Source organism: Apodemus sylvaticus, chromosome 1 (assembly GCF_947179515.1).
Source record: "Apodemus sylvaticus chromosome 1, mApoSyl1.1, whole genome shotgun sequence".
Taxonomy (NCBI): Eukaryota; Metazoa; Chordata; class Mammalia; order Rodentia; family Muridae; genus Apodemus; species Apodemus sylvaticus.
Window position 1 is genome coordinate 190,542,643 of NC_067472.1, and position 16,443 is coordinate 190,559,085.

General features: G+C 39.6%; 1 protein-coding gene and 1 pseudogene across 1 annotated transcript; both read left to right on the top strand.

The window, feature by feature from the left end:
- The first annotated feature begins 9,522 nt into the window (after positions 1-9,522).
- Positions 9,523-10,413, top strand: LOC127683190 (sperm motility kinase-like; annotated as a pseudogene).
- A 4,425-nt stretch (positions 10,414-14,838) lies between these two features.
- Positions 14,839-15,795, top strand: LOC127683198 (vomeronasal type-1 receptor 1-like). The gene has a single exon (XM_052180252.1). It carries the CDS (start codon positions 14,878-14,880, stop codon positions 15,793-15,795), a length of 918 nt encoding a protein of 305 aa, XP_052036212.1. The 5' UTR covers positions 14,839-14,877.
- The last annotated feature ends 648 nt before the right edge of the window (positions 15,796-16,443 follow it).

Below are 16,443 nucleotides of genomic sequence, written 5' to 3' on the forward strand. Positions count from 1 at the left end.
ATCACGAGGTGTGATTTTTAAATCAGTCTTGCCTTTTCGGGTGTGTTGGGGTAACCAGGGCTTGCTGTGGTGGGAGATCTGGGATTTGATGATGCTGAGTAGACTTTGGTTTCTGTTGCTTATGTTCTTTTGCTAGCCTTTTGCCATCTGGTTATATCTGGTGTTAGCTGGTCTTCCTATCTCTGACTGTGGCTTTTCCATCCTGCAAACCTGTATGTCAGTACTCGTATGAGACCAGTTCTCTACAGGAGGAATTTAGGTATGGAAGCTGTGCTACAATGTCGGTTCTGGGGTGCAGACTGAAACCAGAAGGATCCTATCCCCAGCTGATCCTTGGTTCCTGTGTCTTGATGGCTCTGAGTGGGTCCCTCTTGGGCCAGGACTTTAAAGAGAGTTGGTGGTCTTACCTGTGCTCAAAGGTATGTAGGCCTTCCTGGGAGGCCAGCTCTCTCCTGGCAGCATTAGCGTATGTTGCAGAGCTCTGAATGCAGACTGAAATCAGAAGACTCCTATCCCGGGCAGAACTTTGGTTCCTGTGTCCTGTGGGTTCCGGGCAGGTTTCTCTGAGCAGCAGTGATGGTCCTACCTGCACTCAGAAGCCTGTATGCACTCCTGGGAGGATTGCTCTCTTCTGGCACTATTTGAGTATGGAGCCATTTGGCAGAGGATGGTCTCCAGTCACAGACAAAAACCAGAATGCTCTCATCCCAGGCTACCGCTGGGTTCCTGTGACAGAGGGTTCTGGACTCCTTCCTCTGAACAGCAGTAAAGGCCCCACCTGCTCTCACAGGCCTGTCGGCACTTCTGGGAGGATATCTATCTCCCTGTGCCACCTGGTTTTGGAGCCCTGTGCCAGAGGATAAACACTTGATTTTAAAACAACAGTTAAATACTGAATTTGTGGCCAGCACAGGGTTCAAGAGATGTTGTCTCAGTCAATAAAACCTTACCATAGTCGCCTCAGATATTACAGAGACACGCCTGGAAAACCTCAATAAAAAATCTTCCTGTCCTACAGTGGCCTGGAGGCACATCTATGGGGCACTTTTTAAATTGCTAATTGGTCTACAATGGTCTTGCCTTTTTCCTGTGGGTAATGTGATCCCTAGGTAAGTGGCCCCTTGTATAAGGAAGTTAGAACACAGAGGCAGCAAGAAAGAGAACAGCCTTCATCTGTGGTTTGGGCTCCATTTCCTATCTCTAGGTTTCTGCTGTGGCTTTATTTTTTACAGGTGGTAAAATGTAAGGGAAAAGAAGCCCTTTCCTCACAAGTCAGTTTTGGTCTTGGTGTTTATCACAGCAACAGAAACCTAACTGAGGAAAGGCCTAAATAAGACTAGATAACACTCAGGCCTCATTCCCTTGAATGAACCTTCCATTGGTTTACACAATAAAGACCAATGTTTCAAGAAGGTCTAATTCTCTGCAGGAATGATGCTGCCCTAAACAGATTTTTGCCATGAATTTTCTAAGATTAACCCTATTTGGTAGTCATTGAAGGTGGCCAGGATTTGTTGTGAGTCCAGCTTGCCTTGAGATCAAAGCACCCCTGTTACCACACTAGACAGGCTCAGCAGAGCCATCCACCATGGCATGGCATCTGAATGACACATCATCCCTAACAGATAAGCAGACTGAAAACACTGACAAGAGTCAAAGGTCATCCTCTAGAACTTCCTCCACAGGTGGGAATGGGCATCTGGTCTTACTGTTTGATCATCAGGTCCTAAGATGGCAGGGTCTCTATGAGTCTCTCTAGAAATTCAGCATGTGGAGCTGCTGGGACAGGATTCTTCCGATCGCCGTTTGCACCAGGGAGCCAGGCAACTCCATGGCCTTCTGTGCATAGACTCTGCCAGAAGATTGATAGTCTCCAAAGAGTATGGACATAGGGTTACAGGCCCACAGGAGGGACAAGTTCCAGTCAGAGACTGCAAGACCAGCTAACACCAGAGATAACCACATGGACAAAAAGCAAGCACAAGAACCCCACTAATGGAAACCAAGGCTACTTGGCAACATCAGAACCCAGTTCTCCCACCACAGCAAGTCCTGGATACCCCAACACACCAGAAAGGAAAGAGTCAGATTTAAAATTGTATCTCATGATGCTGATAGAGGACTTCAAGAAGGACATAAATAATCCCCTTAAAGAAATACAGGATAACATAAGCCAACAGGTAAAAGACCTTAAAGAGAAAACACAAAAATCCCTTAAAGAATTATAGTAAAACACAATCAAGTGTAGGAACTGAACAAAACCATCCAGGATCTAAAAATTGAAGTAGAAACAATGAAGAAATCACAAAGGGAGACAACCCTGGAGATAGAAAACCTTGGAAAGAAATCAGGAGTCATAGATGCAGGCATCACCAACAGAATACAAGAGATAGAAGAAAGAATCTCAGGTGCTGAAGATACCATAGAAAGCATTGACAGGACAGTCAACGAAAATGCAAATGCAAAAGGCTTGTAACCCAACACATCCAGGAAATCCATGACGCAATGAGAAGACCAAATCTAAGGAATATAGGTATAGAAGGGAGCAAAAATTTACAACTTAAAGGACCAGCAAATATGTTCAACAAACTTATAGAAGAAAACTACCCTAATCTAAAGAGAGAGATGCCCATGAACATACAAGAAGCCTACAGAATTCCAAACAGACTGAACCAGAACAGAAAGTCCTCCTATCACATAATAATCAAAACTCCAAATGCACTAAACAAACAAACAAAGAATATTAAAAGCAGTAAGGGGAAAAGGTCAAGTTATAAGGTAGACTTCTCATTGGATATGATGAAAGCTAGAAGATCCTGGGAAGATCTTGAACAGACCCTAAGAGAAAAACAAATGCCAGCCCAGGCTACTATGCCCATCAAAACTCTCAATCACTATAGATGGAGAAAACAAGATATCCCATGACAAAACCAAATTTACACAATATCTTTCAACAAATCCAGCCCTACAAAGGATAGTAGATGGAAAACGCCAACACAAGGAGGGAAACTACACCCTAGAAAGAGCAAGAAAGTAATCATCTTCCAACAAACCCAAAATGTAACTGCATGCAATTACATCAAACAGGTTAGCTGGAAGGGAAGCTGGGGATGTATGGGAAGGAGGAGAAAAGAGATGGAGACTCTCAGCTACTCAAAGTTTAATGGAGGGCTCAGAATTTTAAGGTTTCAGGCAAGACCCTTCCCCAAACTTCCAGGGTATATTCCTGGAAACTTGTCTGGCTGTTCTCTGAGCATTGGCTCCTCTGCTCAGGGGTCAGGTCACCTGCTTAATTCAGGAATTTGTAGATCTGGAGGAACAATGAATTTCACCTTGGTCTAAGTGCTCCACCCTAGGTGGCTGGGATTATGACCAACAAAGGAATCTCAGCTCAAAGGCTGGGAGAGGAACTTCACCTTGGTCAATGTCACATTCTTGCCAAGTAGTTTGGCACCCCAATAAAGCTCTCTACATATTCTCCCTTTTTATTAGTTTTAAGATGAGAAGGAAACAACCAAGTGGACAGACATCCATCTCAGGGTGTGGGCATTAGCTACGGAGGGGAAATGCTGACCTGGTCCTCCTAAATACTTTATGGTTTAGTTTTATGGAGGGGAGGGTCTAGGCTTCCTTGTTGTAATTCTAAGGAACGCCTTTAAACACCAACCTCTATGCAACCAGGTTTGCTTCACAGGGGACTCAGAGGCAGAAAACATGGTCTTGCCCTTGCAGTTCTTTGCCTTGCAACTCACACTGGTGCCCATGTCTGCTCATAAGCAGACACACATAGATCAGAGTTCTATGTGGTTCCTGTACGAGATCCACTTGTATAGGTTTTGATGCGAAGGAGTTGATTTGTTGCCAAACATCCTGCAAGTGTCTTTAACAGACATGCCAGTTTTCAATCTAGGTGAGCCTGGGTGGAGACAGCCAGTCTGCTTAAAATACAAAGTCAAGAGTTAGAAACAAAACAGGATTAACTTTTCTTTGGATGGCCCAAGGTATCCAATTCAGTTGCAAATTAGCAGGTATCATACACAAAGTTTGGCTTCCCAGTGTGGGGGAAGTGGCTTTGAGAATCAACAGAGAGACTGTTTTTTCAGGTAAGAGCCAGGTAAGCCAGTTTATCAAGTTTTTTAGCCATCTTTTTGTGATTGGAATCATACTTACTAGAAGATCCAGTCTGATGAGAAACTGGAAGAAAAATTTTTGGTGAAAATGTAACAAAGTTTTCTCTTCTCAACCACATAAATGGTAGTCACTTACCCTGGAGTGTCGTGGGAAACAGAGCCTTGTGTCACAGTATCCCAGTGTCAGTTAGAAGCTATCATTTTATTCTTTGACCCATTCAGCAGGTCCAGTTATTCAGGGTTCTGAAGGGGTGCTACCTGAGGGTCAAAGGGGGGAGGGAGAAAGGAGACCAGGCAAGGGGGGTTCAATTGTCGAGGTCTTGTTTAATTTTCCGGGGTACACAGGTTTTAAGCTGTCAGAGGAAGGGCTCACCTCAAGGCAAGAACAAAGGAGGGAGGGGCATTCTTGGCAGTATCAGCAGGAAAAAATAAGGGTCCTCTGGTGGAGACTTCTGATGTTTGCATAGTCTGGAGTATCCCTCAGTTATCTCAAGGATCCCTTTGACCAGCAGTTCATGGGGAGAGCCTCTTCTTTGTTTTACTCAAGACCTTTGCCCTGCCAGCCCTCCAGGCTGTTAGTGAGGGTCCATTATGGCTTCCCACAATTCTTATTACTATGAATCTTAAAAATGGATCTTATTTACTTGAGTATGAATAAAGCAGGTTCTATTAACCAATACTTATTACAGAATGTTTGTGTCCAAGGGAAAAATAAACCATATTATCCATTCACTAACATATGAATGAATGTTAGTGTATGCCAATTAGTTATTGGAAACTTGACATAAGCTGGAGAAATCTGGGGAGGAATAAGGAACTCAAGAAGTTAGACCCCAGAAAACCAAATAACCCTATTAAAAATGGGGTACAGAGCTAAACAAAGAATTTTTACCCGAAGAACTTTGCATGACTGGGAAGTATCTTAAAACATGCTCAGCTTCATTAGTCATTAGGGAAATGCAAATCAAAACAACCCTGAGATTTTACCTTACACCAGTCAGAATGGCTAAGATTAAAAGTTCAGGAGACAGCAGGTGTTGGCAAGGATATGGAGAAAGAGGAACATCGCTCCACTGCTGGTGGGGTTGCAAATTGGTGCAACCACCCTGGAAATCAGTCTGGTGGTTCCTCAGAAAACTGGGCACCTCACTTCCAGAGGATCTTGCTATACCACTCCTGGGCATATACCCAGAGGATTCGCCAGCATGTAATAAGGATACGTGCTCCACTATGTTCATAGCAGCCCTATTTATAGTAGCCAGAACCTGGAAAGAACCCAGGTATCCCTCAACAGAAGAATGGATGAAAAATATATACACAATGGAGTACTATTCAGCCATTAGAAACAATGAATTCATGAAATTCTTAGACAAATGGATGGAGCTGGAGAACATCATACTAAGTGAGCTAACCCAGTCTTAAAAGATCAATCATGGTATGCACTCACTAATAAGTGGATATTAGCCTAGAAAATTGGAATACCCAAAACCTAATCCACACCTCAAATGAGGTACAAGAAGAACTGAGGAGTGGCCTGGTTCTGTAAAGACTCAGTGTAGCAGTATAGGGCAAAACCAGAACAGGGAAGTGGGAAGGGGTGAATGGGAGAACAGGGGGATGGAAGAGGGCTTATGGGACTTTTGGGGAGTGGGGGGCCAGAAAAGGGAAAATCATTTGAAATGTAAATAAAAATATATCGAATTTAAAAAAAGAAAAATTATTTTTAAAAAAAAGAAGGAAATTAGTTGGCTTGTAGGTAAGTCTATGGGGGAGCATTGTAATTGCATGATGCCCTTGGGTATGAGAATAAATATATATATAATATACATATAATATACATAATATGCATATAATATATATTTATATATTTTATATAGATATAAATATACATATAAAATATATATGTAATATATGTACATTTATATACATATATATGTATATTATACACACACATGTATATATATATGCTCAGTCGAGGAAAGCAAGCCAGTAAGCAGCTTTATTTCATGGTATCTGCCTTATTTCTTGCATCATGAGTCCTGTCTTGAGTTCCTGCCTTGACTTACACTTATGGTAGGCTGGATTGGGAAGTGAAAGCCAAAAAATCCTTATCTTCCCCAAACTGTGGTTGTGATGTTTGGAATCCCAGAAAGCACAGTAATACAGTAAGCATGCCCAGTGAAGGATAATGGTCTGCATCCTGTTGTAAATCAAGTGATTTCAGGTAGTATTATTAAATTAGAAAGTTTCTTTATTGAGTTTGGATATTAACTATCTAAAAAAGGGTCATGTGTTTGAACATGGGCCCTGTTTGGCACTGTTGTACAAAAGCTGGGAAATATAACCTGGTAGATACAAATTGGTTATAGGCGATCTAGGAACTGCTAACTGGGTATAACCATCTTCCTCAGGACTCCAGTGCCCTACTGACCAGCCTTTCCTGTCCTGAGAACAGAATGTGAAGGAAACCAGAGGGTTATGTCCTGCCATCCTTGGTCCATTTCAACTCTGATCTTCAAAAGGAACCATTGTGAGGTCATTGACCTGCCCACTTACATCTCTAGCTGAGGCTGCCTCTTGTCCTTACAGTGACTACTGTTGCTGTTGGTTAGTTGAAGAGCATTTGGATTTCTAGGGTGCTGAGACACTGCACTTGGTGCTTCATGTATTGTTGAATCTGAAAACAGTGAGTTTTTTCTACATTCCTATGTTTCAGTTTCTGATACCTGATTTTAAAAAACCCTCTTCCTGTCCATTCATGGTTTGAAGTATGATTCAGAGAAATTTTATTTTCTTTGTTATTTAGTTGTTTGATTTTTTATTTAAAATGTCCTATTTTACATTATTTAACTCCTGTCACTATTTTGGGACACACATTTATCTTAACTACATAACATGCTCATTCTTAGTGATATTTCCATACATGGAAACGAAGACCTTTGATTATCTTCTCCTCCCTGATCACACATTTACTTGCCTTTCAAATCCCTCAATGTTTCCCTGTTTTGTTCACACCCTTAATTTCCAAGTACAGGCCAAGTTACATCAAGTCCTCCTGGTCAGAGGACTGACAGGCAGTATTGGATAATCTCCTAAGCAATGGCACCAATGTGTCTCTGTGCTTTAGCAAAAAAAGTCCTCCTAGATGGTTATCTGAGGATCTACCTGGCAGTTCAAATGTCAGGACTTCATGCAAGGGTCAAAGACAATGCTCAGTTGCTATTCTTTTGATGCTAATATGGAAGTAGGTAGCTGAAATGAATCCAAGAAATGAATAGATATAACTCTAAAAGAGGGAGATTTACACTTCCTTGAAGAATGTCCCTTGCTGGGACATACCATAGTTTTTCCCTCTGCCAACTTGGGTCCCTCTGTTTGCAGGTATCATTCCATGATGTATCTTCTGTCATAAGGATGGTGAATGCGGCAGTAAAACTAGTGTGTCATCAGGCATGGGAGGTGGGGGCAATAATGATTTTGAATCAAATGACTAAGTCTTGATGTCCTTGACTTTTGCTGGCCAAATAACTCAAAGAGGAACAAAAATTGCCTGATACTGGAGTGGTCTGTCTAGCACTTCACAGAACTTCTCCCTCACAAACTTCTGTCCCTTTGGAAAAAACACCACAGTGTTGTGATTATCTCTGAATCCTAACCTTTGTTAATAAGCATCATGCCTTATGGGGAATACGGAATGAATGGTGCCATCTCCCTCTAGGTCCCACAGGTGTTTGTGTCAAGCCCTAGGGCACCATGGAAAACAGTATTTTCTCTTAACTACCAATCTAGTGAATAGATCCTTTAGTATCCATCAATATGTATTTAATAAATAATTCAATACATTGACTGTAGACATGAATTATTTCAAAGTTATCATAAAGTCTGGTGTCTAAGTGAAAAGCTGAACACTGTCCATTTTGTAGGCAATGAATATCAGAGTCCACACCTAAGGAAAGATCAATGTTCTGGAGCCCAGCATCATTATTAGGATTCCTTGTTGTCAAGGAAAGTATCGTTCTTAAATTTAGGGTGTCAAAATTTCAACAGTATGTCAAATTTTGGGGCATTGTTCCCAAGAGGTGACAACATTTGAAGAAAATTATAGGCCTTAAGCAGTAGACCTCCCAGGAAGAAGTGGGTCACTGGGCAACATTGGGGATAGACATTTTAGTGTAACCACCTCTCTATTGCCCCACTGACCAAGGCTTCCTCTCTTTCAAGACAGAATGTGAGGAAAACCAGTGGGCTGTGCCTAAACATCATTGGTCCATTTCTTGCTCTGACCTCACAAGGGTCATTTTAGGGAATGAAAGAAACATGTCCACTTACAGTTCTGCATGAGGTTACCTCATGTCCTCACACTACAGAACCTATAAGTGGCTTGGAAAACAATTGGAGTTCGATGCTTCTAAGAGATTATATTTGGACTTCAGGAGTTTTGGATCTTGAAAGACAGTTTCTCTCTACCTTGGTGAAGATGATTTTCTTTTTTTTAGGTATTGGTTTGTGTGTTTTCTGTCTTGATTTATGTATTTACTTTTCCATGTTCTTTATTATCTTTCATTTTATCTTTTATTATTTTCAGTTATGTTTTATGAGTTAGAATATTTTTATGTTTTCATTTATGTATATGAGTATTTTGCCTCCATGTGTATCTCACTCAGCACCACCTCCTTGCTCCCTGCTGTGAATAGAGGGAGTAAGATATTCGGGATTTGGAGACAGATGGTTGTGAGCCTCTTGTCACTCAGCCGGAAAAGATTAAAATATTCATATAACATGATATAGATTTAAAACGTTCCAAAATTCTCACTACAATTGTTTGTAGTTTTAAGTGATGTATACAAGTGTTGGTGTGCTGTATGGGTGTCCTTAGAGGCCACAGGTATAGTATGGACTTATAGGAGTTGTGAACCACCTGACCTGGGTCCTCAGAACCAAATGCATGTCCTCTGTAGGACTAGCTTACATTCTGGACTCCAGAGCCAGCTCTTCAACATGAACACTGTGGATTTCAGAGTGCCTGTCGTCTTATCCACTGCTCTTGAACCTGATTTTCTTGGTGCATTTGCTCACAGTGTGTGCTGAGATCAGGGAGAGGATGGTTGTCCTTTCCAATGAGCAGCGCTTACTGTATGTGATCCTCTGTTTTGTTCTTTTGATTTGCAGTTGTTCTCTGTCAACATGATCTATGTCATAGTTTGTGTCTACTGCTTTAGAAGGTTCTTTGTTCTTCTTTTGCCAAGAATTCAAAGGTCCTGACTAGGTTGTCTGACATGTTTCTGACCTTTTTCTTAAATTTGGAGGTAGGAATTTGTAGCTGGAAAAATTCTCTTTGGTCTGATTTTCATTTTTTTTTTAAATTTCTCACTGGAATTTTGGTTCTAGCCAAATGATGGAGGGACTGATTATGGAGCAGTATTTGACGGCCTGCTATACAATCGAGGAAAAGTTCTCCACTAACTATAAGATGCAGACCACTCTGCATGCAGGAAAATTTTGGTGGTAAAACTGGCTTTCCATGACCTCACATTTACTTCTCTGGATGTAAAAATTCTGAAAAACACCAAGAAGTAAGCCTTGGTCATCTGCAGGGAAGCCAGAATTATGAAATCTCTGAGACATCCTAATATCATCAAGCTGTTTCACATGGTCTAGAGAAGAGAGACAACCTACCTGGTGGTGGAGTATGCCTCAGAGGGAGAACTACTAGACCACATCATCAAAGTGGGGTGTTTATAGGAGAGTGAGACTTGAAGGATGTATGTCCAGATAGTCCATGCTGTGCAGTACTGCCATGACCATCACACTGTCCATAGAGACATAAAGGCCAGCAACATTTTGATTGACTACAGTAGGAACCACAACCTGTGTGAGTTTGGCCTGGTTGCTAAAGTGATTCCTGGGCAGAAGCTGACTGGTTTCTGTGGCACACTGCCCTACCATGTCCCAGAACTCTTGCAAGCAGAGGATTATGAGGACAACCCTGTGAATATATGGACTTAAGGGGTCATCCTGTTCCTCATGATGAAATAGAACTTGCCTTTCCAAGGCAGGTCTTTTGAGAAGGAAGATCATTGCTACAAACATCATCATTCCTCCTCATGTTTCCATTGATATTTTCAACATTATAGTGGAAATGCTGATAAAGTTCCTGGCAGGAGACCCAACATCCACTGAATCATGAGGCATCTGATGATGAGGAACACTGAGGCATGTTTACCACCTACTTCCTCACAGACTTTCACAGGTACCCTGAGGCCCAGCATTGTCAGGACCATGAGAGTCATCACATATAATCCTGTCAGGAATATGTCCTCCTGCAGTCCCCACAGGAACTCTCTGGATCTCTGCAGATGCTAAAAAGTAATACCCACATGGGCTCCTCCTCTGGGGATACCTTGAAGAAAGAGACCCTCATGGAGAGAAAGAACATTCCTCAGAAAGAAGCCATGGCACAGGAATATGTTAGTAGCAATAGTATTGCTATGGTGATTTTAGTGTTCACATTGGGTCAAGCAGGGGGAATGGAACTCAGGGCATATCCCATACTACCTTTTACTTCCTGTGGATACTGCTGCCTCAGTTCCTCCTTGGATGCACTGTAGTGCTGTTGCATTTGTGGTTTACTCCAGGAATCCTGTGTCCCAACAGACTACCTTTATAGCCAAAGATGACCTTGAGCAGAATCTTCATATTCCTGTCTCAGCATCCCCAATGCACTAGCATTCACTTTGAGCTACTCTTCCCGGTCTAGTATCTAAATATCAAATCCAGTATAGGAAAGAGTAAGTTCCAGGATGTGTGGTATCCGATTTGTAACAGGACATGAACATTCTAAATATATGGAACTATCAGATTTATTGTCTGGGTCTGGGGAGTTGTGTATATAGTAAACTGTCACAGTGCAACAAAAGGATCCTGTTGAAAATGAGATGAGGCAGCATACTTGAGGAAAGCATTTTCCCCATTGTGGTTGATCTTCACAGAAAACTCTATCTTCTATCCTATTGACAAAGAACTAACAATAATGGATGGGCTCAATCTTTTACAGGTATTGTGAATCTTTATGGATCAATATTTCTGTTCCTCCCCTGATGTATCCAGAAAACATTGTTTCATTGATTTTATCAACTACCTCTGGCTCTAAAATTCCTCTAATTCCATGTTCTATGAAGATGCTTAAGGCTTGGTGGGAGAGCTATGATATATCCATTCTAGGTCTGAAAGCATAGCAAACCCATATCATTGCACAATGAGTAGTTGAGAATTCCTGTGTTAACATCCAAGAAGCTTCTCTGATGAGGGCTGAGAGATGCACTGATCTACACGTGTAGCAATATGTCATCAAGAAATGTTTCAGTTCTCTTTCCATTAAGAAGAACATTATTAGTATTGAGTTCTCTGCTAGGACCCATATGCCCACAGACAATATAAACAATGTCATTTATGAATTCTAGCTCATAGATAGGGCCTTAGGTCAAATAAGAAACTAGTTGTTTTCCCCCATAACATTTATGACAGTCTTGAATCAATGAGTGTATCTCATCAAGCCAGTAATTGCAGTACACAGAAGGATGGAATTTATGACTACTGTTCTCCTCCAGTACTGTGCATCACACCTTTTAAGAATGTCTTCCATGTAATTTTTCAGCATCCTTTGTTATACCACCTGTGGACACATGGGTGGCATACAAATCTTTATAGTAAGCTCCGGTTTGATTTCTGCATGTTCTGTGTCTCTAGTCTGTGGTGTCTTCAATCACCTAGCTTTGGGGAATATCCAGCACTGTTAGTAATAGCCTGGGATATTGGGGGGTGGGGTATATAGTGCTTTAGGTGTTGATTGGCACCCAGCTAGAAAAAGTCACCTAAGCATGGAATAGAATTTTGTTTATATTATTCAACATGAGATGTCTATTTGTTAGGCTATGCACCTAATACAGCAGAGGCTGTTTATTAAAACTCCTTTGAAACATGCAAGTGAATACATTACAGAATGCTTCAAAAGCTATATGTTTTTCTCCAGTTTTTCAAAATACACTTAATGTTAGTTATTCCTTTTGTTATTTACTTATCTGCTTTCTGTCTTACACACATCCAAATTTAAATCATCATGTTCTAATATCACCCTTTAATACTTTATAACATTATATCCAATCATCTATTTTTTTCAACATGCTATGACTCTTATAAAATCCTGACATATATATATATATATATATACATTCTTATATGAAGCTAATAACCCATTTGTAACTGTCAATTGGCCAACATACATTTCACAGTTGAAATCATGGATGTGAATGCTTGTCCCAGACAAACATATGGTATTTCATCAATAAATGGCAAGTTATTTCCACATACATCCCTTCTAAATTCTGTTATTTTTATTAGTAAAACTGTGGTGCAATTACATCTTGTTCTCATACATCCTAATACATGTATTTTAACTGTGCTTAAGACAGTCTTCCTGCAAGTGTAAATATCAATAAAGGTTTCAAACCTACAATTATTACATTTACAGGCTGATTTTTATATTTGCATCATTACTAATCAAAACTAAGTCCCCAGTTTTCTATTATACCTGGAGCATAAATGAGTGTGGTTGAATCTATTTATTTCTTAATGATTGCTCAATCCATATGTTCACTTTACAGAGCAGATTCTTTTGATACGAGGAAATTATATTAGGCTTCTGATGAGGATTCATGTGTATATCAGAAAACAGGTAACAATCTGTCTACAAACAACTGGATATGGGATTAACCTGAGGATTCAGGTGGGAAACACAAGTTTCAGTTAATAAATTTGTCGTAAGTATTTGTCCTGGGACACACATAGGAAAAGTTGGAATGAAGCAAAGTCTGGAGAATTACAGAATCTGAATGACGTGATTCCCATTGTCTGGAAGGACTTGTTATCTGCATAATTTTGGAGGTCTGAAATAACCGTGATAAAGTATTCCATAGAAATGTGCATAATGATTTTTTGTTCTACCCTTGAGGGCTCTTATTCACATCTGATTACAAGATCAATTCAGAGTTTAGATTGTCCCAAAGGAAATATGAAAACCCTTTTTTAACTTCTTTCCAGGTACTCATTAACATCTAACAAACTCTTAGATATCATTATTATTCATCTGAATGCAAAAATGGAGATTTGCTCTGGGGATAAATAATTTTCCTTCATCAGAAGTATCCCAAAGGCAACGTACAGACAAATACACTGACACAACGGATGATACAATAATAACCTCTCTGAAGGGTGTCATGTCCAGGTACCCTACTAGCCTATGAGACTATAAACCTGGACTTTGTTGGCTTACCTTCACAGCATTGAATAGAGATTAAAAAAACTTCTGATTTTCCTTGCATTCTTTCTCAGACAATGAGTCACACAGACAACTTCTTCAGTGTAAAAGACACTACAATATTTGCCTCTATAGGAGCTGTGTTCCTGAGCTGGCCATCAGATGAGCATCTTCATCCTGTGTCTCAGAATGTGGGATTCTTGCAACCACAGACTTCTTAACATTCTCTTCTCCCTTCTTCAGTGTGCATTGTCATCTAAAGCCAACATGAATAATTAATTCTTTGTAAAGATTGAAGTTTAACTCAAATAAGTTAATATATTCCTTTTACCTCAAAGAAATGTCTGTTTTCTGGATTTGCACATAGCAGAAAACAGCATTCAGTGTAGCATCTGTACATAAGATGTTGAATTTTATCTGGTGGATAGAAGCCGTGTTCCTTTCAAAACATATAAACAAGTAAGATAGAGAATAAGCATCAGCTTGCACAGGGGATAATAGTGATTGTGTTAATAAATTTGGAGGGAAACTAGAGATAACACAGGGAAGACTCTGGCACCTGACTTTTTAAAATAAAAATTAAGGTTTGGAAATATATGAATAAATGAAACTTGTTAGCAAGTGGTTTTTTTCACATGGAGGATAAGTAGGTAAACATATATTCATCTGTGTGATCAAAATACTTGTGGCTTTACCAGAAATATTTTGTATTTTATTGTGTGGATGAATAGTATGAAAATTCCTCAAAAGCCTACAACTTAATTTTTTACATCTGAATTCAGTTACAAAACCTTATTATTACATGTAATCATACTTCTTATTAATGTCCATATTGTTTTTAACAATGTTACTATAACATGAGGAAATCGCATTAATTATTTTATGGTGCATTTTGTCCTTTTTCTTTTTTTTATTGATTAAGTTACGTTCCATTTGCAACTTCCTCTCTCTCCTAATTATATTAAATTCTGACAACAAAATCTAATGAAGGATACTTTCATTTATTATTGATTAAGTGATTTTATTGATTAAGATGCATTCCATTTGCAGCCTCCTTGTCTTTCTTATTGTATTGAATACTGATGATGAAATCAGATACTTATATAGGATCTTTCCTGTCTTTATTCATATGCAAAGCCCATGGTGTGTTAAAATGAATATTATTGTGTAGGATATTTACCTAGGTGATCATGAAGATGTTGTTGCAATGCGAAATTTATCAAAGCTGGAGTAATGCAATTAGTATAAAATTTTATTCTGTGTTACTGTCCATTCATTGTTCTCCTGTCAAAGTTCCTGTATCTTGTTAGAATAGTTTCTCACTTATCCAGAAATTATCCCAAATTACTTGATAAGCATGAACAATAGAACAGAGTTCTGAAGACAGCAGTGTTCTACCTAATCATTACTCCAGGGTCAAGTAAAGCTCTTTCCATGTCTCCTTATGTTAAATCCCTGAAAACCATTGAAGAACTGGCTCTTCAGATCCTCTTGCTTTGCCAGTTTGGGGTTGGGACTGTGGCCAATGTACTTCTCTTTGTCTATAATTTCACTCCAGTTTTGACTGGTTTTCAGCAGAGGCCCAGGCAGGTGATTTTAAGCCACATGGCTGTGGCCAATGCCTTGATTCTCTTCATCACTACATTTCCAAACAACATGATGGCTTTTGCTCAAAGAAGTTCTCGAACTGAACTCAAATGTAAATTAGAATACTTCACTCAAGTGGTTGCAAGATGTGCACATTTATGTTCTACCTGTGTCCTGAGTACCCATCAGTTTGTCACTCTTGTTCCTGTTAATAGAGGTAAACTTATACTCAGAGCAAGTACCTCAAATTTGGTGAGTTATTCTTGTTACAGTTGTTGGTTCTTCAGTGTCATAATTAACATCTACATTCCAATTAAGATTACTGGTCCACAAATATCAGATAATAACAATGACTCTAAAAGCAAGTTGTTCTGTTCTACTTCTGGATTCAGTTTAGGCATTGTCTTCTTGAGGTTTGCCCATGATACCATATTCATGAGCATCATGGTCTGGACCAGTGTCTCCATGGTACTCCTCCTCCATAGACATCGACAGCAAATGAAGCACATCCTCACTCCCAATCAGAACCCCAGAGGCCAAGCTGAGACCAGAGCAACCCATACAATCCTGATGCTGGTGGTCATCTTTGTTATTTTTTATCTTCTAAATTTTATTTGTATCATCTTTTACACATTTTTCATATATTCTCATCAATTCCTGAGGCATTTCAGTGAAGTTTTGGCTGCAGGATTCCCTACTATTTCTCCTTTATTGTTGATCTTCAGAGATCCTAAGAATCCTTGTTCTGTGTTTTTCAAATGTTGAAAGCCAGAGTCACTAAAAATGCCTAACTAGAAGAGAGCTTGACTAACACCATTAAATACATTATTCCATAAAGACACTTTCAACACATTGTATGAACAATGCATGATAATTACTGCTGTAATTTTAAAAGTGTAAGGTTATCATCATTTGTTGATGTGAAGCAATTTCTGATTGGATTCTGACTGACACGGTGAGTTATTCACCATCCTCCATTCTGTTGAATCTAACTGCGCTCTTCTGCAGGCTGGTCTAAAACAGATAGATGAAACCCATTTTCCCTAAAAAGTTTAATGTGTTATAATGTTCTGATCAAATTATTACTCTCTTCTCCTTTTAACTTAACACATTAAACTAAAGATAAGAACAGAATCACTCTCTATATTTCTCCACCTGAACAAATAAGAATGTGTTGTTATATTTAAATGTGTTCACACATGAAATGCATGTTAATTTTTCATATATTGCATGTCATTCCATTTTAGTTAGGAGAAATATGCTTTGCCATCTTGGACTCCACTCAGGTGATAGTCAATCTTTGGACAACATCATTTGTGCTCTCTCAAGCAGTACAAGGTGCTCATAACATCAAGAGTAAAGAGAAAAATAGGCAACAGCATCTCATGCTCAGGAGCTTTAAGAGGTGTAATG

Excerpts from the sequence above, each read along its gene's own strand:
- LOC127683198 (XM_052180252.1), top strand. The coding sequence starts at position 14,878 with ATGTCTCCTTATGTTAAATCCCTGAAAACCATTGAAGAACTGGCTCTT.